General features: G+C 50.0%; 1 protein-coding gene across 14 annotated transcripts in view; it reads left to right on the forward strand.

Annotated features, from left to right (window-relative positions):
• TACC2 (transforming acidic coiled-coil containing protein 2) overlaps positions 1–24407 on the forward strand; it is a 196058-nt gene that overhangs the window by 88041 nt on the left and 83610 nt on the right. For 13 of the 14 annotated variants that reach the window (XM_072972028.1, XM_072972029.1, XM_072972039.1 and 10 more), the window contains 2 exons: positions 9880–10005; positions 21124–21258. In XM_072972028.1, the coding sequence (XP_072828129.1) occupies positions 9880–10005; positions 21124–21258 (261 nt within the window). The remainder of the gene's footprint in view (positions 1–9879; positions 10006–21123; positions 21259–24407) is intronic. The other variant, XM_072972036.1, reaches the window with a different exon arrangement.

Genomic DNA, 24407 nt, shown 5'->3' on the forward strand with positions numbered 1-24407 from the left:
AGGGGCATCTTTTCCCTCCTTTAACTGTCAGGACGCCCCTCCCTCCAACCCTTGGGCTTGCCCTGGGTTGGCTGCCTGCTCTCCAGCTGCCCGCTTCATGGGAAAGAGGAAAAGATCTGATGCTCTCTTGCACACCTTGAGTGAAGCTCGCTCACCCCATGAGTTCCCTGGCCCAGGAACCTGCCTTCGACAGTGCCCTGCTTCCAGCTCCCATGTTGTCTGGTGCTCAGCCATGTGCTAGGGTCTCTCTCCCCGGGGCGGGGGTGAGTGTGCTGACAAGACCCTGCCTCTTTTCTCCCAGCATCATTGTGCCTAGTGTGGGGCTGGGCGGGACATGCTTCTGGCAGCCCCTTCTTGGGTCAGTGACAAGCTGCAGGGACAGGCCTTTGCTCCTTGCATGAGGGCTCAACCTCTTGTTGCATCAGTGGGCAGGGAGGGCTTAGGGAGGTGATTTTACTCCTTGTGCGCTTTTGGAATCAGGGACACTCTGTGACTGTCATGAGATACTGAGGACACCAAGAGGTTTTTAAAAAAACACTAAAATTTGGGCTTGTCTGTGTACAAACATTCAAGGCATTTGTTCAGGCCTCAGCTTGCTCATGACCTGATCAAAGAGTTAGAGAGGAAGCTGGCTCTGGCCTGAGTTAAGTGGCAGCTAGATGGCTCTGGTGGCGGCAGCTGTTAACATCCCTCTGTTCTTGCTGCTTTCCACGCGTCCATATGTTCACCAAATATTTATCGAACACCTGCTGTTTGTTGAGGACCCACTGTGCGATGCTGACACCCTGCTTTATGTATACTTTTTGCTCTTATTTCTTTTAATAATCTTTCCAAGTTGTACAATTTGTCCGCACTGTACAGGTTCAGAAACTGAGGCTCAGAGAGGTTAATGAACTTGCCTAGGACTACAGAAGGCTAGTGAAGGGCAGAGCTGGATTCAGGCTCACATCTGCCCGTCTCCAGGGCTGTGCTCTGTGTCCCACACTTACCACCCGGCTCACCTGCACAGTGGACAGCTCAGTTTGATTTCTGTGCCCAGGGTTCTGGTGAAGTTGAGGCACCTGTGGGTTCCACGCACTGGCTCTCGGGAGAAGTAGGCAGCCTTGGCTGGGGTCTTGACCCCGAGGTGCTGGCCTGTTGGACAGCCATGCCCTTGGCTTTGGCCTCTCTGATCACAGGGGTCAACTACATCATCACTTACCTGACTGTGTAGCTTCTCCCTGCACCTGGATGGGTTTATTTCTTTGCCTTTTGAAAAGACCAGTGACTACTATCTCCCTGCCTTATTTCTCCTAGATAACGTCCTCCCCTTTGAGCTTTTCATAAACCCTAGTCCTTGAGCCCATTAACCCTGAGAGGTGTGGACATGACAGTCCAATTTTTAAGGAGGCTTAAGTTGTATGAGAAGATTCCCACTCTGCATCCCCTCCCTACCACCAGGTCTCCTGGGGAGCTGGTCACCACCTGCCTCCCATCCTTCAGTCGTAACCAGGGACCTGGCCAAGGGACCAGGCCAGCTGGGGCTGGGCCATGGTGGGCACTGCCCAGAGCCTCTTCCAAGCTGTCCCTTTCTGGCCAGTAGGGGGCTGCACCTCTAGAGTCTTGGGGTTTTCAGATCAGAAAATCAGCAGGCTGGAGACCCAACAGTCCAAACCGTTAGAGAGATGCTGCTTGAGACCAAGGCCTGTGATCAGAGCAGCCGGGATGGTGCTCAGCTCAGTGTGGCCTCAGATAGTGTGACTTCCCTGCCCAGGGACTCCGTTTGCTCTTTGTGAAATGGGCTGTCACCTTGCTCACAGTGACAAAGGGCCTGCACAGCGCCCGGCACGCTATAGCTTCATGTAAACCTTGGTTCCTTTTGCCTGTTGCCACCTGGACTCATCCCTGTTCCATGACCCCACCTGATGTGCACCCGGGGCCGGGTGGGTGAAGGAGCAGCACGCACACCTGAGGGCACACACCTGGGCAGGAGCGGCGGGAGGAGGGGCACGTGTACTTTGAAGAAGCACATTCAGTGTCTTCTCTTGGGAAAACAGCACACCCTGTTGTGTTTGAGTTACTGACACCATCGTTTGTGGAGCATTTCCCATCTGCCGGACCCTTTGCTAGAGAAATGTTGGCGCGTCTGGTCCCAGTGAATCCTCCCCACTCCCTTTCCAGACAGGGACTCCCTTGCCCCCTCTGACAGATGGGCAACCCGGGGCTGTGAGAGAAGACGTCCCACAAGGTCACACCGCCCTTAATTGCTGGAGTGATGTTCAGACTCTGGTCTCCTGTCCCCTGCTCCGTCCTGCCTCTCTGGGGAGAGTGTGGAGGGGGGATGAAGTGTCGGTCTCGGAATGCTGGTGGGGAGGCCCGGAAAGGGCCTGCATTTATGCTCCGTGTGCTACCGTGCCTTTGCTGTGGCTTCTCACCTTGCCAGCTGGGTCACACCCAGCTCGTGGCCGGCCAGCAGCTCCCGAAGGTGGAGAGCTCAGAAGATTCCATTTTGCTCACTTATGACAGGCTTTGCTTTTCTTTGGCGGGGGAAAAAAAAGAGAGAACGAGCCAACGTGAGCAGCACTGGGCTGTCTTTCAGCTGTGTTGGTGAGAGCCACGCTGGCATTTTCCAAAGTGTGGGGTACAGCTCCGGGGGTCCCTGCCTGAGCTGGGGGCTGCCTGGTCCTCAGGAGTCAGACATCACTCACTCTGTGTTGGAAGAAGGTGAACGTAGCACATGAAAACCACAGACTCCCTGGTGTTATTACACATGATGATGTACATTTATCTAATCTGAACAACTGACTTCATTGATAGTTAAGTATGAAGTATATGATAGTGCAGGAGGTCGGAAGTATTATGTGTGAAGCGTGCAGTTAATGACTTAACTTTACAACCCATCAGATGCTCAAAACCCTAATCATCTTTGGTTGTTCCCATGGCCCTTCCCTCTCACAGCAGGTGTCAGGTGGACATCGTGAAGCTCGTTGCGCGCCTGACCCCTGCTCCTGTGTGGCCGCAGAAAGTCTGGCCAGCGTTACCTGGCACCGCTCCGTGGCTTTTGCCTGGCTCCCTCACCTGCGTTTCCTCTCCTTTCCAACTATTCCCCTCTCTGGCATAAGCACTATTTCCCAGATATTCTGCTGCTCCCTGCTCTTTGGTCTCTGCTGCTCTGCATCACTTGCAGAACAAGAGTCTCGGCCCTTTGTTGGACGCCTTCTGCAAGCGGGCCTGGGCCCAGGCTGTCTAGCCGTGCGTCCCTTGGCCCCCTGCAGTGCTGCTCCTGTAAAAGCACACTCTGTCCTCTGGGACCCAAACTGAGCTCTGTGGGTGGTGGGGACAGGCCTGGGCCTGCACGCCTTTACTCGAGAAAGTTTTGTTTCTTTCTGAAATAATTTTCGACATAAGGAAAAGTTACGAGAGTCGTACAGAGAACTCTCATATTCCCTTTGCCCAGATTCCTTACCTGTTGCCATTTTACTTCACTGTGCTTTGTCATTTCCTCTTTGTGTGTGTGCGTACGGATGGAGATACGTATGTATATCCATTATCATTACTCTTTTGGAATCATTTGAGAGCAAGTTGCAGACACGATGCTGTCCCCGTCCAAACAAAATAAAACACTCTAGTAATCATTTTCCCCAAACAAGGACCCTCTCCAGCACAACACCGATGCAGCCGTCCAGTTGGGAAATCAACGTATGTCCCTGCATCACCTAGTCTTCAGAACCCGTTCAGATTCATCAACACAGCCCCCTTTCCCACCTGATCCAGGATCCAGCCCAAAAGCACGTGTCACACCCTTAAGTATGCCTGCAGATGCTCCTTCAGTCTGGAAGAACTCCTCTGTCCCTTGCTGTCTTTCATGACCTTTCAGACAACTCTTTTATTCTGGAGAAATCCCTCATCCCATGTCCCTTCAAAGGTTCCCCATGACCAGACTCTGGCAGTCATTTTGGGGTGGGGATCCCACAGGGTGAGAAGTAATGCTGTGCTCTTCCCAGCAGATCTCAGCCTGGGGCACAGGGTGAGGACCATCCACCATCCGGGTGTAATCCTGGTCGACACCTGGCCAAGTTGGTGCCAACCCAAGAAACCAGGTTCCTCACCTTTAAGTATTATTTTCCCCTTGATCACCCATTAGTGTTTGCTGGGAAGGTACTCTAAGACCACACCACTGCCCTTTACTTCTTTAAACCTCCATCCACCTGCCTTAGTGTCCTTCGCTGGCTCCTGCCTGCATTCACCACCACTCTGGCGGTTCTTAAATGGCGGGTTTCCTGTTTTCATCACTTCTCCCACAATTACCAGTTGACAGAGGACTTTTCCTTCTCTCCCATTTGTGTATTTGTTTGTGTTTTTACATCTATATGGACTCAGGGGTTATTACTTTACTCAGTGGGCTTTAATCTAGCCCTGTCTGTATTTTTTTTATGCCCAAATTGTCCCAGCTCTGGCCAGGCCGCCTCTTTGAGGTGGTTCTTGTGTCCTTTTGATATACCCTTTCAGCAGACAGAGCTGGAAAATAGTTGTATGTATATGCATGCGCACACACACACACACACACACACACACACTCCTCTGCATCTATGTCTAGTGTTTATCTGGTACCTCTGATTGCAGCCCAGCCCTGAGTGTCCTTTTGAGCCTCATCACCTTCTGTGCATGCACATCTTCCCCCGACTGTGAGAACCTGGCTCCTTTATCCCCAGTGTGGTTATTTTTCTGCTAATCTCCCTGTGGGTAATGATTCCCTTAAGACTCTGGTCTCCTCCTCCGTGCCATTGCAGCCTTGTCCCTTCCCCAGCACCCTTCCTTGCCCTGTCCGAGGGAAAAGAAGTGCCTAGTGTCTTTCCACCCTAGCCCTCAGGGAGAGAGGGAGGGAGAAGCATTTTTAAATCTGGAAAGCCCTTTGCACACACTCCCGCCCCTTCACAGGCCCTTCCCAGATCGCCCCAGCCTGAAAGGAGCCCATGCTTTCTACGGGAGCTTCTGCTGTTACCACCCTTCCTGGTTTTCCTTGCGTTAGACTTTCAACTTGGCTTGCTCTTGATTGGCCTGTCAGCCCTGAAGTGTGCGATCCCCATCTTTTAAAACCTACTTGAAGGAGGTGTGATTGACATATAAAAAGCTGTACATATTTAATGTATATAAATTGATGAGTTTGGGGATAAGTGTACACCTGTGAAACCATCACCTTCAGGACCATAAACATATCCATCACCTCCCAAAGTTTCCTCCCACCCCCCCTTACTATTGCTATTCTATTATTATATATTTTTTGCATTCTTTTTTATTGAAGTATAGTCAGTTTACAATGTGTCAACTTCTGGTGCACAGCATAATGTTTCAGTCATATATATATACATACATATATTTGTTTTCATATTCTTTTTCATTATAAGTTACTACAAGATATTGAATATAGTTCCCTGTGCTATACTGTTATTTTTTAAAAAATTTCTTGGGGGTAATTCAGTTTTTAAATATTTATTTATTTGTTTTTTGTTTATTTATTTATTTATTTATTATTTATTTATTTAATGGAGGTTCAGAGGATTGAACCCAGGATCACGTGCATGCTAAGCATGCTCTACCACTGAGCTATGCCCTCCCCCCTAATTATTATTGTAATTAATTTGTATTCTCATTTAATTCATCTTGGTGCTGGCCACAGAGCTCATCCTGTGCATAGGTCCTGTGTGTTGAACTGAAGGTGTTGGCTTTTCAGAGCGGAATGTGAATGTCTTCCTTTTTGAAGCAGGACCCTCTCTGCATCCTTCTCTGAAAGGAAGGTGACTCACAGCCCTTTGGAGAAGCACTTGTTGATACAAGCCTCCCTCCCTGACATTCCAGCGGAAAATCAACCCTTTGCTGGCCTGACTAAATTTATAATGGGTTGGCCCAAGCAGCTGGTGGCAGCAGCTGGTAGTTAAAAATCTCTGAGAGAGTTTTTTTTTCCCCTCTGAAAAATATTTCAGTCACTCTGGTCCCAGCACCACCACTGGTAGAATCTGGAAGCCATTTATAGCCTCTTACAGTTGGTCTGAGAAGAATTCCCCCACGTACCCAAAAGTCAGCTCCCCCCCACCCCGCCCCAACCTCATCCATCTGGAGTGTGACTGGATGACTGCGAAGTGAGATAGAAAGATCCCAGGGCCAATGGCACAATGTGAATTTGACAGTTTTATTTTCGTGTAGCAATTTTATATGGTTCAATTTAATATATATGTGTATACACACATATGTGTATATTTTTAGATTATTAAAATTATGTTGAATGAGAGCTTCATAAACCTTTATCCAAGCTTGTTAACTCTTGATTTACACACTATTCTAACACCCTGGGCCTTGTTTTTTAGTCTGTAGTAAATTAGAAGCAGAGAACTGGAAGACAGAAAGGAAAAAAAGAGTCAGGTGAGTTGTAAGGCACAATGCAGGCTGACAGCCTGTGAGTGAGGGACCAGACTGAGTGTGCAGAGTCCTCGGCGATGGCGCCGTCCAGTGCCTTCCCTTTTACAGAAGCAAGAGTTAAGCTCAGAGGAGTCGCCTGGCTGAGATACCAAGGTGGGGCTGGTCAAGAATCCAACCCTCTTGACTTCATATGCAATTGTTTTTTAGTGCCATAGCATACCTCCCCGCTTAAATCATAGTCGCTGAAGATGCTGATCATGTGTCATTGACAAAGTTTTTAATTATGTTCAGGATTCTCTGTTCAAAAAGTTAAAACAAAATCAGGGAAGTGTCCAAAATGCCTTGAAAAATAATTCCATCCCAAAGAATTAATATAAAAATGCTGTTCCATAGGCTATGCGGGCAGATATCTGTTATCCGAAAAATTCTCCAATGGGACTTTCATTTTCCCCTTTGGTGCCTGTTGAGTGAGGCGTGGCTGAGGATCTGTCATGGGAGGAGGCTGACAAGCCTGTATCCTCACGGTGGAATGTGGGAATGTAGATGTGGGGGAAAGACAGCATTGCTCTGCTTGTCCCGTCTCTTAAAACTTTCACTGAGTTATGAATTGAAGTTGTTCCCAGGCACTTAAAATATTCCTTAAATACGCTTCCTTATTTATTTTGCTTGTAAAAGCAGTATGTGTTCAGCATAGAACTAGAAAACAGAGGTAAGGGGAGCGGGTATAGCTCAGTGGTAGAGTGCATGCTTAGCATGCAAGAGGTCATGGGTTCAACCCCCAGTACCTCCATTAAATTAAAAAATACTAACAATAAATAATAATAATTAATAATAAACGTGATTACCTCCCCATAAAAAGCAAAATTAAAAAAAAGAAAATAGAGGTAAATTCAATGAAGAGATGAAACACTCGTGACTTCATTGCTGAAAGAGAATGACCGCTAACACCTTAGGGTACACCCTCCCACATTGCTTGGTGTTCATTCACTCTGCTGCTCGCTCTGTGTGTGTGTTTATATATGTATGTACAGAGACACATATACACACATGCACATAAAATCTGGATCATGCTGTCAATTTTTTTTAACCTATTTCCAGTTAATAACGGACATATTTACCTCTGGATGCGTGGAGATCTATCTACCTTATTTTTTTAAGTGTCTGCAATTGAGTGCATTCTGTGGGTGCTTTCACTTGATTGATTGTCCCCTACTGTTGGACGTTTTGGTTGTTTCCTTTTTGCCTTTTTTTATGTGTGTGTGTGCTGTTGTGGCCACAGCTGTGTTCAGCATCTTTGCTCACACCCTTAATCGTCTCCTCAGGATAAATTCTTGGAAGTAGAATGGCTGTGTCAAAGGGAACAAAGTCTTTTACGGTTTTCGATGTGTGTTGCCAAAACTCTGGGGCCATGTTTTTCCGCTCAGGTTTTATGACTTTGGAAAGTCGGTATTGCCCGTCGTTTTAGGATGAATCGAGATCCAACAAAGACTTCCAGAGTCCCTGCTGGCCTCCCTCCCCCAGGCTCCCTCCTCCCTTCACTTCACCCTGGGCCCATTCGGCTCTCACTCCTTGGTTGTGGTCACGTTCTGCGGGACTTGGGAACCGTGGAGGAAGAAGAGCATCCCAAGATCCATGGGAATAAGTAGAAAGGTGTGGGCACAAGCGTGTGCTAGTCCAATCATATTTAGAATGTAGTTTTGGGAAATTCACCCTGGGCCACCCTGCCTCTCATTCAGTGCCAAGGGCCGCATTTGGTGGCTGAGCATATGATAGAAGCGTTGGGTTGAGTCTTCAGCTTAGGATCAAGTCCCAGTCCCTCATCCTGGCCTTGTGACCTGACTCCTGCTCACCTCTCCCCTTCCTGGCTGTCCTTATCTACGCTCTAGCTGCATGACCTTTCTGCACTCCTCCTGAATGCCGGCTCCTTCCTGATCTGGGTTGTTCAGATATGTGGCTCCCTGTGCTGAGGGCAGTCTTCTTTCCCTTACTCTTCAGCCTTTGGGACATAGCCCAGGAGGGTGCTTAAGGACATAACTCCTGGGGTCTGGCTTAGGTCTGTATCCTGTTTCTGCCACTTTACTGGCTGTGCAACATTGGCTGAGTTGCTCAGCCTCTCTGTGCCTTAGTTTCCTCCTTTGGAAAATGGGCATAATGATAGTACCCACTTCACAGAATTATTGTGAAGATCAAACATGATGATATGGGTGAGCACTTAATAACAGTTCCTGGCACACAGCAAGTGTCAGTAAACATTCACTATCACTGCGCTGGCCGGCTGGCCTCCGCTCACCACTTTACAAAGAAATTTCCCCCCTCCCCGACTCCAGGCTGGGACCTCCTAGTTTATGCTGTCATAGCCATTTGTACCTTTCCTTCTCAGTGGTTATAACAGTTGTTCCTAGATAAATAAGCATTTTTCTAAGTGTTTGACTGTTGCCTAAGACTAAGCTCCACGAGGGCTGGGACCACCTCTTTCTTGGTCACAACATAGGGCTGTTATTCAATCAGTATCTGCTCAAGGAATGAAGATAACTGTTCCGCTCCTTACTGCTACAGAGCCGAGTTCATCAGAAAGCCGAGTTCATCCCCAATAAAGTGATAAGACGTAACTGGCTATGAAAGCGGTCTCTCAGCAGAGTGAGCTGATGAAGTGTGACTGGTGACAGTGTCCAGTGATCTGTGTCCCTTCGAACTTTCAAAGCCAGTTTGCTCTTGGGGGTTGTCTCGTGCTGACCTCAGTGGATGAAGGACCGGTGTTGTTTTTAATTTCTAACTCACGGTAGATAAGAACTTTGGAAAATATAATTAAATGAATTACTGGGAAATGAAATTAAACTCAAGGCCGAGGTTTCTTGACCTTGGCACGACTGACATTTTGGGCCAGATAATTCTTTTCTGTGTGGCTGTCCCATGCACTGTGGGATGTTTAGTGCCATCACCGGATCCCAGCTGCACCTGCCCCCTCGGGTGGTGATGACCAGAAGTGTCTCCCGATGTTGCCAAATGTCTCCTGGGAGCAAAAATCACCCCTGGCTGAGAACCACTGATCAAGACCTCCAAAACACAAGCCCTGACAATTTATTATTAGATTCAAAATACGAAAGGACTCTGATCAGGTGGCTTACTGCAGGTTTCTTTGGGGCCTCATCAGGATGTGGTAACCAGCTGCCCTTGGACCAGCGCCATCTGTGGGCCACACTTGGAGCAGAGTCAGCCCTTCCTTTGCAGAAAGGGAAACTGAGGCCCTGCCCAGGGCCCAGACAAAAAATGTGCTGTTAAAACACATGTAAGACATTCTGGGCTCAGGGAGGGTATAGCTCAGTGGCAGAGTGGGTACTTCGCATGCGCAAGGTCCTGGGTTCAATTTCCAGTACCTCCATTAAAAATAATGATAATAATAAAAAAAATTAATGAACCTAACTGCCCCCTACCCAAAGACATTCAGGAACATTTCTGAGCCTTGGTTTTTTGCTCTCCTCTCCCCAGTTCACCTGAAGCCGATGACATCATCCAGCCAGCTGCCCTAGAAGGACTGGAAAACCCACTCTTAGCTGCCTCCTCCCAGCATGGTGATGTCAGTGGCCAGGTCTCCTGGAATCTGACTGCCCAGAGGTACGGTGGGCCTGGGCCTGGGCCTGCGGCTGATGGCGGGACCCCAGGGCCTTCTCCCTGAGGCTGCCTCTCTCTCCTCCCCTCTCTTCCTTCCCCTCCTCTCCCCACCCCTCCCCTCTTCTGTCCCACAGATGCACCCCCACACAGGTGTGCACGCACTCTGCACGGGGCTGGGGCCTCTTCTTAGGGCCTTAGGAATGACCTGAGGGGACACCAGAAAGACCCCTCCAACAAAGGCCATTTCAGAGGTTTGTTCCTTTGCGCTCTTATTTAAAATAGAAGTCCTCCAGGAGCCACATCGTGCTATTTATACTTTCCCAAGGAATGGCTTAGCTGCCTCTGGCCTCCCAGGACACCAGCTGGGTTAGCTGCTTGTTTTTGCTGTCTTTTGGGGGTGGGCAGAGAAGAGGGGGGCCAGTGGCACAGCGGGGAGAGGGACCAGACACTGCACTTTTGCCCAGCAGATGGGCAGACGGGCCTGGGGCGGGCTTGTCCTGCCTCGCCTTCTCTGCGTGCCCCGGCCCCCCAGCCCCCCACACCCATCACTGCCCTCCAGGTACACCGGCCCCGGACTCAGCCTTGACCTCGCCCTCTGCCCGCAGATTTGACACCTAGTCTGTTTAAACCAGGCTTGCTCACAGTCGGCCTCAGAGGCCTCTCTCTCTAAACACACACACACACACTCACAGTGCATCTCTCTCTCTCTCGACACACACGTTTATATGTCTCTCTCTATAGACATATATGACATATATCTATACAGACAAATTTTAATTATATTTGTATCGGTAAAACAGGTGCTTTGAGCCAGGTAGTACTCGGCACTGGAGAACCCTGGTGAGTAGGACCGACACAGGGTCCCTTCTCCCCAGGCTGAGACGGGGGCTTCCGTCTGCCCCTCCTGTGTCACTGCCCTTCATGAATACCTATACATAATCCGGCTCTAATGTCATCTCTTTGAGTGGAGAGTTGATCAGTTGCAACCTCTGGAACCACAGCACCCAGCCTGTCCCGCACTGGCCCTTGGTGGACTTGAACTGGGTTAGAGGGGAGACGTTGAGGGGCCTCCTTCTCAACCTGCCTGGGGGCCAGCGTGTGCTGACTACCCCCCGGCCGACTCTTGGGGGTGGGGGTGGGCGGCAGGTGGGCGCTTCCTGCCTGGTTCCTGCTGTCCTGCTGGGACAGCATCGAGGGGCCTCTTCATTAACTGGGAGGAGATTTGCCTGGTGGAGGAGAAATATGAGGGTCGGAATGAATGACACAGCACGAAGCTCCAGGCCAGACACAGATACTCTCTGGCGGCTGACCCGTGACAGAGAATTCGGAATGTTTCTGTTACTGGTGGGGGTCAACCATAGAGCCTAGTTATGTAGGCGTTTAACTTCTTAAAAGAGGAACCCTGGCTGGGGAACAAGGCCCTGAGCGCCCAAGGAGTGTGCAGGAGCTTCCTGGGTGATGTTGGCATTCCTCTCTGTCCTCATCCTTGGCCTCTCTGCCCCAACATTTTAGCAAGGCCGAGGGACCTCCAGTTGCAGCTGGTGGGGTGCAGCCTCCCTCCGTGAAGCCTGGAAAGGGGCTGAGACCATCCTCATCCGTGTTCAGGGGACACAGAGGGGCAGTGGGAGCAGAGGATACAGGAGGAATTGGCTGGGTGGCTCTCAGGAGAACTGAAGTCCACTTGGAGGTGTTATTGGTGCTTCTAAAGTCCCCTCCCAGGCCTGAGAGTGTATTTTAAATGACTTGTCCCAGCCCCACTGTAATGTCTGCTCTTTAAGCTCCCTTGAAGGCCCTGCCTCACTCCAGGCACTGTGTGGAGTATAGGACTGTAAATCCTCACCACTCCCCTAGGAGGTTGGGGCTAGGAGGGAGAGTCTTCTGCTATGACTCCTCTAGGCTCAGAGATGCTAACGGGTTCAAGGATGCAGAGATAGAAAGTGGCAGAGCCAGGGTTTGAAGCAGGTCCACCTTGGCTACCGAGCCTGGTTTTGAACCTCTCCACTGGCTGCTAGGAGCCCAGTTCCCTCCTTCCACCACGCCGCGGGGTCCTGCCTACATCACTGGCCTCTCTCAAGTCCAAGAAAGATATGAGTAAAGAGGTTGTGTCACCTCTGACCACGACCAACAGTGATCACAGGATGCAGGAAGGAGCTGGCGGCTCCGGACTGATTTTACCAGGGCTGAGAGTGTGACCAGCTCTCTGGCTTTATTTCTCAGTGGAGAGACTCGGATAGATCTCTGTGCTGACTTTGGTGCCTTGCCAGTGTGACTGAACATCTGTCCAGGGTTGTCTTGTCCTGTTTTTATTGGAAATTGGTGGAAAAGAGGTAGTTCTGATGGGAGCAGGGGTTGGTCTGGCTTTGTTCACCAACTGTCTCTACAGAATACAGTCCATCTGCGTTATTTGCAGATTCCGTGTTTGTGAATTTGCCTGCTCACTGAGATTTATTTGTAAGGTCAATAGTCATGGCTCCTTCATGGTCACTGGTGAACACGTGCAGAGAAGCAAAAGATTGGAGTCACCAGATGAGGGTGCTCCCAGCTGAGGGGGAGCAAGGTGACCCCCGGCTTCTCGATGAAGATCTTGTACGTATACCAGTGTCCTTTCACGATGTATTCAGTGCCATATTTTTTGTGATTTTTGTGCATTTTGTTGATGGTTTTGCTGTTTAAAATGGCCCCAAGCATAGTGCTGTCTAGTGTTTCAAAGTGCCTGAAGGCTATGAGCTGCCTGTTGTAGAAAATCCTTGTTAGACAAGCTTCTTTTGGTGTGAGCTGTAGTGGTGGTGGCTCTGAATTCAGTGTTAGGGAATCAAATGTATATTAAATAAGGTGTTTTTAACAGAAACACACATAAAACAAGGTTACATGTTTATCCGTTGACAAAAATATTGTGACCAGTAGCCCCTAGGAACCTAACCCTGTACTTCCCTTAGGAGCAGTGGTTCAGTGCTCGCTCATTCAGGGTCTGTGGTGACTTTATAGAGCGTTATTACTGCCAATAAGGAGAATCAATGGTACTTCACCTTGCTGCTCTGTGAGAGGAACTAAATAGGGTGTTCTGAGTGAGTAGTGGTGGCTTTTTAAACCTCAGGAATGGCCCTGCCTTCCCACCCCTGTGCTTAGTCTGTTCCTGCTGCTATAACAAAAACCACAGACCGAGCAGCGTATAAGCCGCAGAAATTATGCTCACAGCTCTGGAGGCTGGAAGTCCACAATCAGGGTGCCAGCGTGGTCGAGTGAGGGCCCTCTTCCTGGCTGTGGACTTCTCATTGTGCCTTCACGTGGTGGAGGGGCCTGGGGAGCTCTGCGGGGTCTTTTTTTTTATGAGGGCACTAATCCCATTCAGGAGGGCTCCACTCTCATGACCTAATCACCTGCCAAACACCCACGTCCTAATACCATCATTTGGGCATTGGGATTTCCACGTAGGAATTTGGGGGGTGGTCACAAACATAGTGTCCCAAGGGTCCCCCCTCCCCTTCCTATTCAGAACAGGGACAGGGGAGGCAGAGGGAGAGGTGAGGAGAGGTGCGGAGGGAAGAGAACTGGGCAGACGGGAGGCTGCAGCATCCTCCCTAGCGGTTTGCCTCCCCGCAGAAGCAGGCTTGGGACCTTAAATTTAAAAATCAGTTTAAATTAAAATAAACACATCCTGAAAATTATTAAAAAGAGAAAAGTGGGGCTGGAGCGTTTTCTGGAGAAAACAGAGCAGGACTCTCTCCCTCATTTCTGTCGCCACTAGTTCTTTGCAAGATCCTTTGCGCTAATCCTTCCCTTGCAAGAGCTCTTCTTTCTGAACAGGAACAAAGAGAGAAGGCACCCCCGTCCCTGCAGCAGTTCTCAAATAAAATGAAAGGGATTTCAGCACGCCCCTTCTCTCCAGTTAAAGCCACTGGAGGACATCAAACTTAGCCTCTCCTGGGAAGCTGCCCCAGAACCTGCTGTAAATATTGTTGAACTTCTCTTTGGTTTTCAGCATCCCTGGACGGCAGGGAACACTGAGCCCAGACCCTCTATAATGAGGCTAGATTGCCCATGGCCACCTGCACTTCTGTCTGTTCAATAGTTTTAGTTTTGTTTTTTTTTTAAAGTAAATCAGCAGAATTGTTTTTCAGTGGAAACCTAGCTATACAACCATTTGTTAACTGGAGTAAAACGGGGCACCCTGGTTACATCCTGTGGTCAGGAATCCAAGCAGACGGATCTCATTAGACACTGAGGACTCCTGTGGACACAGCTGGAAAACTTCTCACCCGACTCGTGTCCGTGGGGTCCCAACGTTAGCATGCCTCAGCATAACCCAGGCACCGCGCAGGCTGCTGCCCCGACCCCACCGCCCTGAGTGTGTGGTTCAGGGGTCCTGGGGAGCGGCCCAAGACTTTGCATTTTTAACAAGTTCCCAGGTGATGCTGCTACTGCTGGCCTGGGGTCCACGCTCGGAGAGCCACTGGGTAAGGCAGTCGTGTCCAGATGCTCTTCCCCTCACCTGTCTGGCTCTTAACAACTCCTTACGGTAGGAAACACCTGATCCAGCAGCTGGTGGCTGAAGTATCTAATCTCTGCCTTTGGACAAAAGAGCCAGGAGTAGGGAGAGCTCCTGCTAGGCAGGATTGCCTCACTAGAGAGTTTCTAAATTCAGAAACGGAGTTTCAGAATTTTCCGAAGTTGAAAGCACAGGGAATTCATACTGACTTATAGCTTCTGTTTTACCTCTTGCTCCAAATCATGCGGTTTATTTTGGTTTCATCTGTTTGCACAATAAGACTTCTTAATCTTTCAGTTACGGGTATGCAGGAGTGAGTTCCACTGCTCCACAAAGGTGAACTGAACCTTTATTGAAGCATGGACCTTGTTAAACACTGAATGATAAAGTGGAGGGGTTATTTTTTTAATTTAGAAAACAGATCACCCAAAAGTCTTCTCTGAATAACAGAACTCTTTTGTACCGTTGGAAAGGTGCATGTTAAAAGTGCATACTCGTGAAACAAAGTTATGTCACCAGTACCTAGCAGGCTGAGTCAGCTGGGGTGCACCTGTGTATTTACTCAGAATGTCTGGGTTTCCAGTGTCCAGCTGGCTACTATTAGGTTGAAGTGTGTGAGCCACCACATTGGCAATTGTCAAAATATGGACAATTTCAGACGGTTCAAACGAGCACAGGATTTTGTTCTTGTTTTGGGTTTTCATGGTTCTGGGGCTGCTCAATGTGGGTAGATAGATTCTGACTTTCTGAATAAATAGTTAAATCTTGAATATCTGAGATGAGTTTCCTTTTGTTCTCTGTATCCCCACCCTTGCGTTTTCTGTTTCCAGGGCCCATCAGGGTATGTGAGGGATCTCGTACCTGAGGAAGGGATGCGAGGAGCTGGAGGCGATGGTGGGGGGAGTTAGTGTCCTGGATGAGCCACCCCAGACCAAAGCTTCTTGCAGAGTTTTGGGGTGGCATTTACGACTCTTCCATGCATGAATATTAATATTTTCCTTCATCGCTTTGTCGAGGCTTAAAAGTAATTTCTCTTGTCTGAGCACAGACTTGCTCTGTGAAAAGGGCGTGAATGTGCTGGAAAGGAGCTGACAAGCCCGTTCAGGGTTCATCGTGTGGAGCCACTGGCCGGACATCGGAAGGTCAGCGGCGGTTAGGGGCTGTTCACACTCTCACGTGGGCTGCTGTTCACAGGCTGGTGTGTCTCGCTGGCGACTAAAAATAACTCCAAGTGCCTGCCTTAGAGTTTCCAGCCCATTTGCAAGCCTCTCTGGGCACCCTCTGATTTTGACCTTGTGGCTTTGCTCACTGTGGCTGCGTCTGGGATCTCCTGTCTTGAAGACTTGTCTTATCAAACCCCAGGCCTCTGTTGAACTGATTGTCTGGTGCTCCTATCGACCGAGGGTAGCTCTCCAGACCAACAACTTTAAAGTGCTTTTTTTTCTCTAGCTTGCATCTCACTTTCAATCTGAGCTGAATCTTTGGCCTTAGCTCTTGCCCTATTACGTGATTGTGTGCACTTGGGGATTCAAGAAGAAATAATCAAGGGGCCGGTAAGGAAAGGCTATTGTGCTGATGATACCTTCCAGATGGTGATATGGAACGGGAGATAAGATGCTGTCGCCCATCTGGCCCGACAGTACGTGATAGGTTCACCTCGTATCTTGAGAGCTGTTATCACCCTCTCAGGACAGCCCGGGTCACTCTGGTGTTTGTCCGTGGACAGGGGCTTAATTTGGCAACTCCAGCCGATCTCTGAAATGAAACCTGCTATCAGTTCAGTTGGGGATCTGCCAAGAAGGACTCAAAAGCCCTGAACGGGGAATCAAAAGACAACAGTTGGTGACGGCGTCTCACTACAGCTGGGCTTGGAGGGCTGTCGGGCTGAAAGCAAACCCTGAAGCAACATTCTCTGCCTCTCGGGTTCTGTGTGGGTGGAGACCGCATCCAAATGGTCAGCGGGACCAGTTGTCAGTGAGGACCTTGGTGAGGTGCTGAATCAGGGATGGCAAACTCTGACCCATGAGTGATTCCCTAGGGATCTGTGCTGAGAAGGATTCAGAGGTCTTGTCCCGCTGGGCCTCGCAGGAAAGAATGCGTGGATCAGTGTGCCGTTTCTGTCTGCTTGAAGTATGGCAAGTTTATGTGCCCTCGTTTTGTCAATAACAGGCGTAAATTAAATCAACATTTCCTTCATCTTCCAAAAATATAAACTTTACATGAATTTGAATTCAGTGTCTTTGTTATTCCAGTAAGGCTTGTGAAACATTGATTAACTCCTTAAATGGGAAAAGGGACGGTGGCCTTTTACTAGGAAGGCTTCACAGCCACTCCTGGCCCGTTTTACGGGGGAGGAGATCAGAGACAAGAGAATGCAAGTGACCTGCAGAAGCCAGCCGAGAACGCAGGTGTGGACCCCACCTTAGGGCTCTGCCCTCCTCTGTGCTGGGTTCGGCAGCTGCCCGGGAGTTCCCGCTGAGGGCTGGGAGTGGTAACTGGCCGTTGTTGGAAAGGGCCCGACTCCCTGAGAAGAATATCTTTAAGGCGAGTCACTGCTGCTCACGGGAGACCTGCGTGGACAGGAGCTGGCGAAGGGGAAGCTGACCCGGTTCCCTGCTTGTCGTCTCGGCTCCAGCACTGTGGCCCTCTGACAGCCCCGGGGGTCTTAGAGGGACCCTAGGTGACCCTCCCCGCGGAGTCTATCTCAAGGCTGGCTTCGTGGCGTCACCTGGGCAGTTTGCCCGGGGCCCCGTGCTCAGAAGGGCTCTCTGCATTTCAGCACTCTGCTGTCGCCAGCTTGAAATTCTCACCCTTTTGGAACTCGGAATCTGCATTTTCACTTTGCTTTTGTCTGCACTCGATCCTGCCTGCTGCTTGTGTGGCTGGTCCCACCTCAGGTGGTTGGATTCTGGGGTTCCAAGCAGATAGGACAGTTGTCCTGCTGTCGGAGGCCTGCCTGGGTGGCAGGGGGTGCTTCCAGGGGCAGGAGGGAAGGAGCTGCCACGTGTCGAGCACTTGTTATGCACCAGGCTCTGTGCTGGAGGCTGGAGAGACCACAGTGGCTGAGATTCCAGGAGGAGAAAAGGATGCATTAGCAGAAAACTGCGGAACACACAGAAGTCAGGCCCAGCCCAGCCAGGCAGTGCAGGGTGGGCATCGTTACCCGTGCCAGGGGGGCTTCCTTGTTTGGGTGACACCGCATGATGGTTCTGGGGCAGGCTATGAGGGGGTCTGAGAGAAGTAGGGGATTCAGAGGCACGATCTGGTTGAGGCAAGAAACTCCAGGAGCATCTGGAGACTGGCTTTGTGGGGTCAGGGCAGCGGGGGGACAAACCCAGGAGGCGGCAGACATGGGCTGTAGGAGCCTCGGCTTGCAAGGCCAAGTTTCACCTGCATTCTGGAAGGCATGAGATGGGGGAAGTCGGGCAGGGTTTTAGACAAGGAAAGGATGTGATCAGAACTCGAGTTGGGGCTTTCTGGTATCTGTAGGGGATGGATGTGTGGAGACAAATGGGACGATACAAAAAACAGGATGTGCAGGAACCCTGCTCAGAATGGCCGCAGGCCTGGACCAGCAGGACAGAGAGGACAGATTCTAGGAGAAGGGAGGTGACTCAGCATGAAGGGGCGATGATGGGGTATGGGGTGAGAGAACCAGGAGGGTCCAGGACACTCTCAGCTTCTGGTCCAGGCCTGGCCGCCTGGAGAGTGGGCACTAAACAAGCTGGGGAGAAACGGGGCGGGGAGGAGGGTTAGGAGGGAGGAGGAGGAGTTCTGTTGGGGCCAGGAGATGTCTGTAGGTGGCTGTGTGTTAGAGCTTCGGTTATGAGTCACCAAGCCTTTCCCTGTTGGGGCCTGACCTCCTGGCCACTGGGGTGGGGCCAACGGCAGGCTGGAGGCCAGGAGGGAGGGGCAGCGCCATTCTTAAGAGAGCTGTTGAGTCATTTGTTTGGTGCCTTTGGCTGATGGGAGCCAGCCAGTGCAGGAAGGGTGTGGCCCTGGGGTTCTGGGCGCCAGCGGAATGGAGGATGAGGGAGCAGGCACGGGGCCTCTAGGCTGAAGGGCCTGTTGAGCTGAGGGACCTCAGGGTGTTCCCGGGGCTGGGGGATGCGGGCACCCTCGGGCATCCTCATCAGTGCCGTGTGATTGTCACTGAGGTGGGCTTGTTCTGAGGCCACAGATCCGAGGCCACGCCTCCCCTCCCCTCTGCCAGGGTTTTCAAGACAGAAGTCTTTCCTTGCACTTTGATAGAGGACCCTTAAAGTAGCAGAACCACAAACGGTATCACCTTTCCTCTGCATTAAATTAAATAAAATCTTTAGGGGGTGTGCAGAGGAAGGGGCGCGGCCAGGGTAATTTCTTTAGTAAGTAAATTTTACATAGTAGTTTGAGTTTGTAAGTGGCCTGTTCGCTGCTGATGAATGTGAATAAATGTAGGTTTCTGGAGTGTGAAAATGGCTTCCTCAAGGAGCGTAAAAGCCCCCAATCATTTGCATTACTCACTTGACTCATCCCTTTACAAAATAAATTATTTCAGCCACTGTCCAAGTTGTTACAAACAACAGTTTGAACAACTGTGGTGTTGGGACGTTTGCAACACACTTTGCACCTTTGTGGGCTCTGTCCATGCACTCAGCGGAAGTTTTGTTCACGCGTGGGTTGGCCTTGCTCGGAGCTTACCCCGGGTCATTACTCTCAGGTCTGTTTTGCTCCTTGTTTCCGCGGGGCCCAGGAAAGAAGGTCATGTGGGTTCCAGCTCTGCCTCTGCTCTGGACGCCCATCTTGGTCATAGCCAGTCGGGGCACCCCGGCTCTCCCTCTGCCTGTTTGAGTGCCCACGTGGGTGGCCTGGCCAGATGTTGGGATGCGGGGGTGAATCTGACAGATGCGGCCTCTGTCCTCACAGAGCCCACAGTTCGGTCTGCCTAGTGGTCTTCAAGTCCCTGGTGATGTCTGTCACCGTGAAGGGGTGGAGGGGCTTCCGGGTGCGTACTAGGGAGTCCACCAGAAAGTGGACGTAGAAGTGGTTAAGGATTCAGAGCCTTGGTACACATTCTGGCTCCACCACCTACTCACTGCCGTACCCAGGGCAAGTGACCTCACCACTCTGAGCCTTAGTTTTAATCTCTGTAAAGTGAAGATGATGACATCTGACTCAAGGGTTGTGATGATGGTTACCTGAGATCACGTTTGTAGAACACTTAACACAGAGCCAGGCAGGCAGGACCAGGCACCTAGGACAGACCGACCCAGGATTGGGCACTGGCAGAGGTGAGCTACTGCTGTTTTTGTAGCTGTCGATTAGTGAAGACCAAAGGAAGACTTGGAGGCTGAGGGCGGCTGGCCTGGTGAGGGGAGGGGCTGCCAGCCCTGGAGGCAGCATGGGCTGCCAGTGCTGGGGGAGCCAAGGGAGGCCGGCTGGTCAGAGCAGAGCAGGTGAGGGTGAGGGCGGTGGGAGTGCGGGGCGAGGCGGAAGCCTGCCCTGGAAGCCCTGCTAAGCTCTGTGACAGGGATTTGGGGCCAGACTGAGAATTCTTTCACTGTGTTGGGTGTGGGGTGCCCTTGGGAGCTGTCCTCCAGGTCAGAAAGCCAAACTTGTAGGTGCAATTGGAGGAGACGGAGATTAGCTGAACACCCTTGACACGGAAACCCAAGCGTCCAGCAGTCCTGCCGTGTGGGCGCTCCCTGCAGGTGCTCACTCCCAGACGGAAGAAATAAGCCCCCCCACTGAGCTGTGAAACTCCTAAACCCGGCTTCGACCTCCGGCCAGGTTTCCGGCTCCCAGTGCTGAGTCACATAATTCCGGCCCTGCCGCCCTCAGCCCTGCCTACTCCCCCTGGACGGCAGTGTGGACAGCTGGAGGGACTGGGAGAGCTAACCCACTCCGAAAGTCTGTGGACGGCTATGCTAGTTTTGCTTTTGCCAAAGTGGAAAATTAAAACCCCTTTTGAGCGCCAGGCATTTTGCCTTTTGACTTTTTTGCAGGTGGCTGTCCTTCCTTCTGTCCCTCCCCCAGGGGCCTCCCTTCCTCTCTGCACTCCCAGCGTTTCCCTGGCTGTCCAGCAGGGGGCACTCACCCACTGAACCGGGGATATGGCCTGCCATAGAAATCCTTCGCGGGGAAGAGGGATCCCAGTAGGTGCCTGGTGCAGGTTCCTTGATTACCCATCAGCCTCTTCACCTTGACTTTTCTCAGCCTTAGATTTGGGGGAACAAATCCTAGGGAGTTTGCAAAGTTGTATTTTACTTTTTAGCTCACAGAGTTTCACTGCCTATTAAAAAAATGATTAAAGTCCCTTCCCCCAACAAAACTCAAACAAAACAAGTCAGAATATTCTGAGCACCCAAACCGCCGCGGTCAAAGCCCAGGTCCCACTTCAGCCAGAGGAGCGAGGAATTCACGGCCTGGCCTGGGGGCTGCTGGGTGGGAGGGGCACCCCCTCTGTGTCTAAGCAGACGCCTGGGCAACCCAGAGGGGAGCCCCAGGCAGGAGTGAGCTGGGTCTTTAAATACCCCACTCTGTGTGTGTGTGTGTGTGTGTGTGTGTGTGTGTGTGTTGGGAGGGGCGAGGGGGCTGATGAATGTCCCATTAACCAGCCAGTTCCACTGGGAATAATTCTCCCTTTGTGTCCCCAGCACGTCTTCAGCTGCTGGCCATGTGGATCTCACTCCCCCGGCCTCGGAACATGCATCTTGGCCTTCCGCCCCAGCTGGTGATGGAGTAGAAGCTTCCACTCCCTCCTGCCAAGGTCTGGCCAAGGATGTGAGCAGGTACAGTACAAAGCTCTTCCTCCACAGCCACTGCCCCTGGAGAGGTGGGGCCTGGTAGTCTCTGCCCCGTGGGCCTCAGGGGAAATGCATTTAGAATGGCGCCCAGAAGGCACTGACAGTTTGGACCTGTGATGCCGTGGATGATGATTTGGGCTGTAGTTGACCTGAAGTTTCCCCTTGCTAGCCAGCAATCCATGTAACAGTGGGGACACCCTGTGTGAGTGTTAGTGCATTAGTCAGCGTTCTCCAGAGAAACAGAACCAATAAGATATACACACACACACACGTATATAGGCATAACTCATTTTATTGCACTTCATGGATATTACATTTTTTTTTTTACAAATTCAAGGCTTGCATTGAGCAAGTCTTTTTTCGCGGGGAGAGGAGGATTGGTAATTAAGTTTATTTTTTTTTTTTTAAATGGAGGTACTGAGGATTGAACCTAGGACCTCTTGCATGCTAAGCACATACTCTACCACTGAGCTGTACCCCCTCCCCCCTGAGCAAGTCTATTGGTGCCATTTTTCCAACAGCATTAGTCACTTCATGTCTCTGTGTCACATTCTGATGATTCTCACAATATTTCAAACTTTCTCATTATTGGATTTGTTATGATTTGTGATCAGTGATCTTGGATGTTACTGTTGCACAAAGATTATGGAAGCTCAGATGATGCTTAGCATTTTTTAGCAATAAAGTATTTTTAATTAAGGTATGTTAAAAAAATTTTTTTTGGACATAATGCACCCTTAATAGACTATAGTATAATGTATAAATAACTTTTACATGCATTGGGAAACCAAAAAATTCACATGACTCACTTTATTGTAATATTTGCTTTATTGTGGTGGTCTGGAACCAGACCTGTAATACCTCTGAGGTCTGCCTGTTTAGAGAAAAATTTATTTTATGAAACTGCTCATGCAGATGTGGGGACTGGCAAATTCAAAATTTGCAGAGCAGGCCAGGAAACTGGAAGAATTTATGTTGTAGCTTGAGTCCAAAGGCCGTCTACTGGCAGAACTCCCTCTTCCTTGGGGGACGTCAGTCTTTCTCTCTTAAGACCATCAACTGATTGGATGAGGCCCACCCACATTATGGGGGGTCATCTGCTTTACTCACAGTTTACTGATTTAAATGTTACATTGATCTAAAAAAATACCTTCATAGTGACATCTGCACTGGTGTTTGACCAAATATCTGAGTAAATGGCTGAGCCAAGTCAACACATAAAATTAACCATCACAGCAAGTCTTCAGAACTCCTCTTTCTATGCAAACAGTTGGTTCTGATTATAAACTGCTTAACCATAAAGTCCTCTAAAGCGCATTCTTGGACACTCTTTTCTTACGGAGGGGTAAATACACCTGGGTGTGTTGAGAAGGGAAAACCTGTGGCCTCAGGGAGTCCTGCTAGTGGGGAGGCACAGAGGGGCCAAAAGCTAAGCTGTGAGAGAGAGTGAGATGACAAGGGGTGGCCACAGGGTAGATGTCACCTGCCAAACCTGCATCCAGAAGCAATAGAAGGATTCGGGGGAGAGGAAGCTCATCGCATGCAGATGTGGTTGTAGGCCCCACAGTGATGAGGAGGTGGGGATGGGGCTGGACCTGAACCCCTCTTATCAGGACAGCACTCTGTCCTGCCCATAATCTCTGCCTGCCACTCTGTTGGTCCTGAGTCCCAGAAGGGTGGGCGGGGTAATTTATCTGCAGTCCCTCAGCTCCTCGTGGCAAAGCAGGAACCTTCATCCCACCCCTCTTGGTTCCAGTGCAGTGCCTTTTCTACTGCCACTTCTGGCCTCGCGCTGAGGGTGGAAATGGATGCAAGACCTGTTTCTGGTGGTGAGATCGCATGAGCATCTGGGGAACAGGAGCATTCATTCATTCATAGGTGTTTGGGGAGACACCCTTGGTTTACGTTGGACATAGGTGCTTCATAAAAATGTGCTGAAAAAAGAAAGAAAATTACCCTTCTTAAATATTCTGCCCTTCAGCTTCTTATATGTCTACCCTCTGATCTAGAAAAGCCACCTTCAGGTATTTGTCCATGAAACATAAAAATATGTATCTACCTGAAAACTCGCATGTTTACACCAGCTTTATTCATAATCACCCCAAAATTGAAACACCCAAAATGTCCATCAGTTGGTGAATGAATAAATAATTTGTGGTATCCATCCTATAGGCTGCTGTTCAGCAAGAAAAAGGAATAAACTATTGATTCATGCAATAAAATAAATGAATCTTAAATGCGTTATGCTAAGTGAAAAAGTTTAGACTCAAAAGGCTACGTGATTTGTGATTCTATTTATATGATATTCTGGAAAAAAGGGAAGGAAACCAGGGAATTGGCTACAAAAGGCCATGGGGGATCTTTTTGTGGGGGCGGATAGAAATGTTCCATGTCTTGATGGCTGTGGTGGTTACGTGACTGTATGTGTCAAAATTCTTGGAACTCTATAGCTAAAAAGGATGAATTTCACTGTCTATAAGTTATGTCTCAGTTTTTAAAAAAGAAAAGGAAAGAAAAAGAACCAAACTTATGCAAGGGCTAGAGTAGATTGTTGATGAAATTACAAAAACAGAAAACAAAAAACAAAAATCCAAAACCCAAACCTTGCTGTCTTGACCTTTCTCTGATGCAGACATCTAGGGGTCAGAGGGCTTCCCTGGTGCACTCCGGCACCAGCAGAGACGAGTGGTACCCATTTGCTCAGGGCCCCCTTCCCTGAGGTCACCAGGGTTCCACACTTTAAACCTCTCACACAGAGTGCTTCTGGGTCACCATACCCTTGGGGTTTACTCCCTGGGACCAGCTCTGCTTGGGTGGCTTCTGAATTGCATTCATTTACGCATCTGAGCATTCAGCCGCATGAACTTGGGGTTTTCTGGGCCAGACACTGTGCCATAGACGGGCATCACTCCCGTGGCTCTTACAGCCACTGGAGGACACAGACCTGGAGCAAGCAGTCACGAGTGGGACGGAAGAGGGGAGCAGTGCGGGAGTGGGAGGAACCTGGAACCTCTGTCAGCTTGGGTGGCTGGGGAGGGCTTCCCAGTGGAAGTGACTTCTCAGCTGAGAGCTGAAGGCTGAGTGGACTTAACTACACACGGGCAGGGGAAGGAACAGCATCTGCAGGAACCCCG

The sequence above is a fragment of the Vicugna pacos genome, chromosome 11, assembly GCF_048564905.1.
Source record: "Vicugna pacos chromosome 11, VicPac4, whole genome shotgun sequence".
NCBI lineage: Eukaryota > Metazoa > Chordata > Mammalia > Artiodactyla > Camelidae > Vicugna > Vicugna pacos.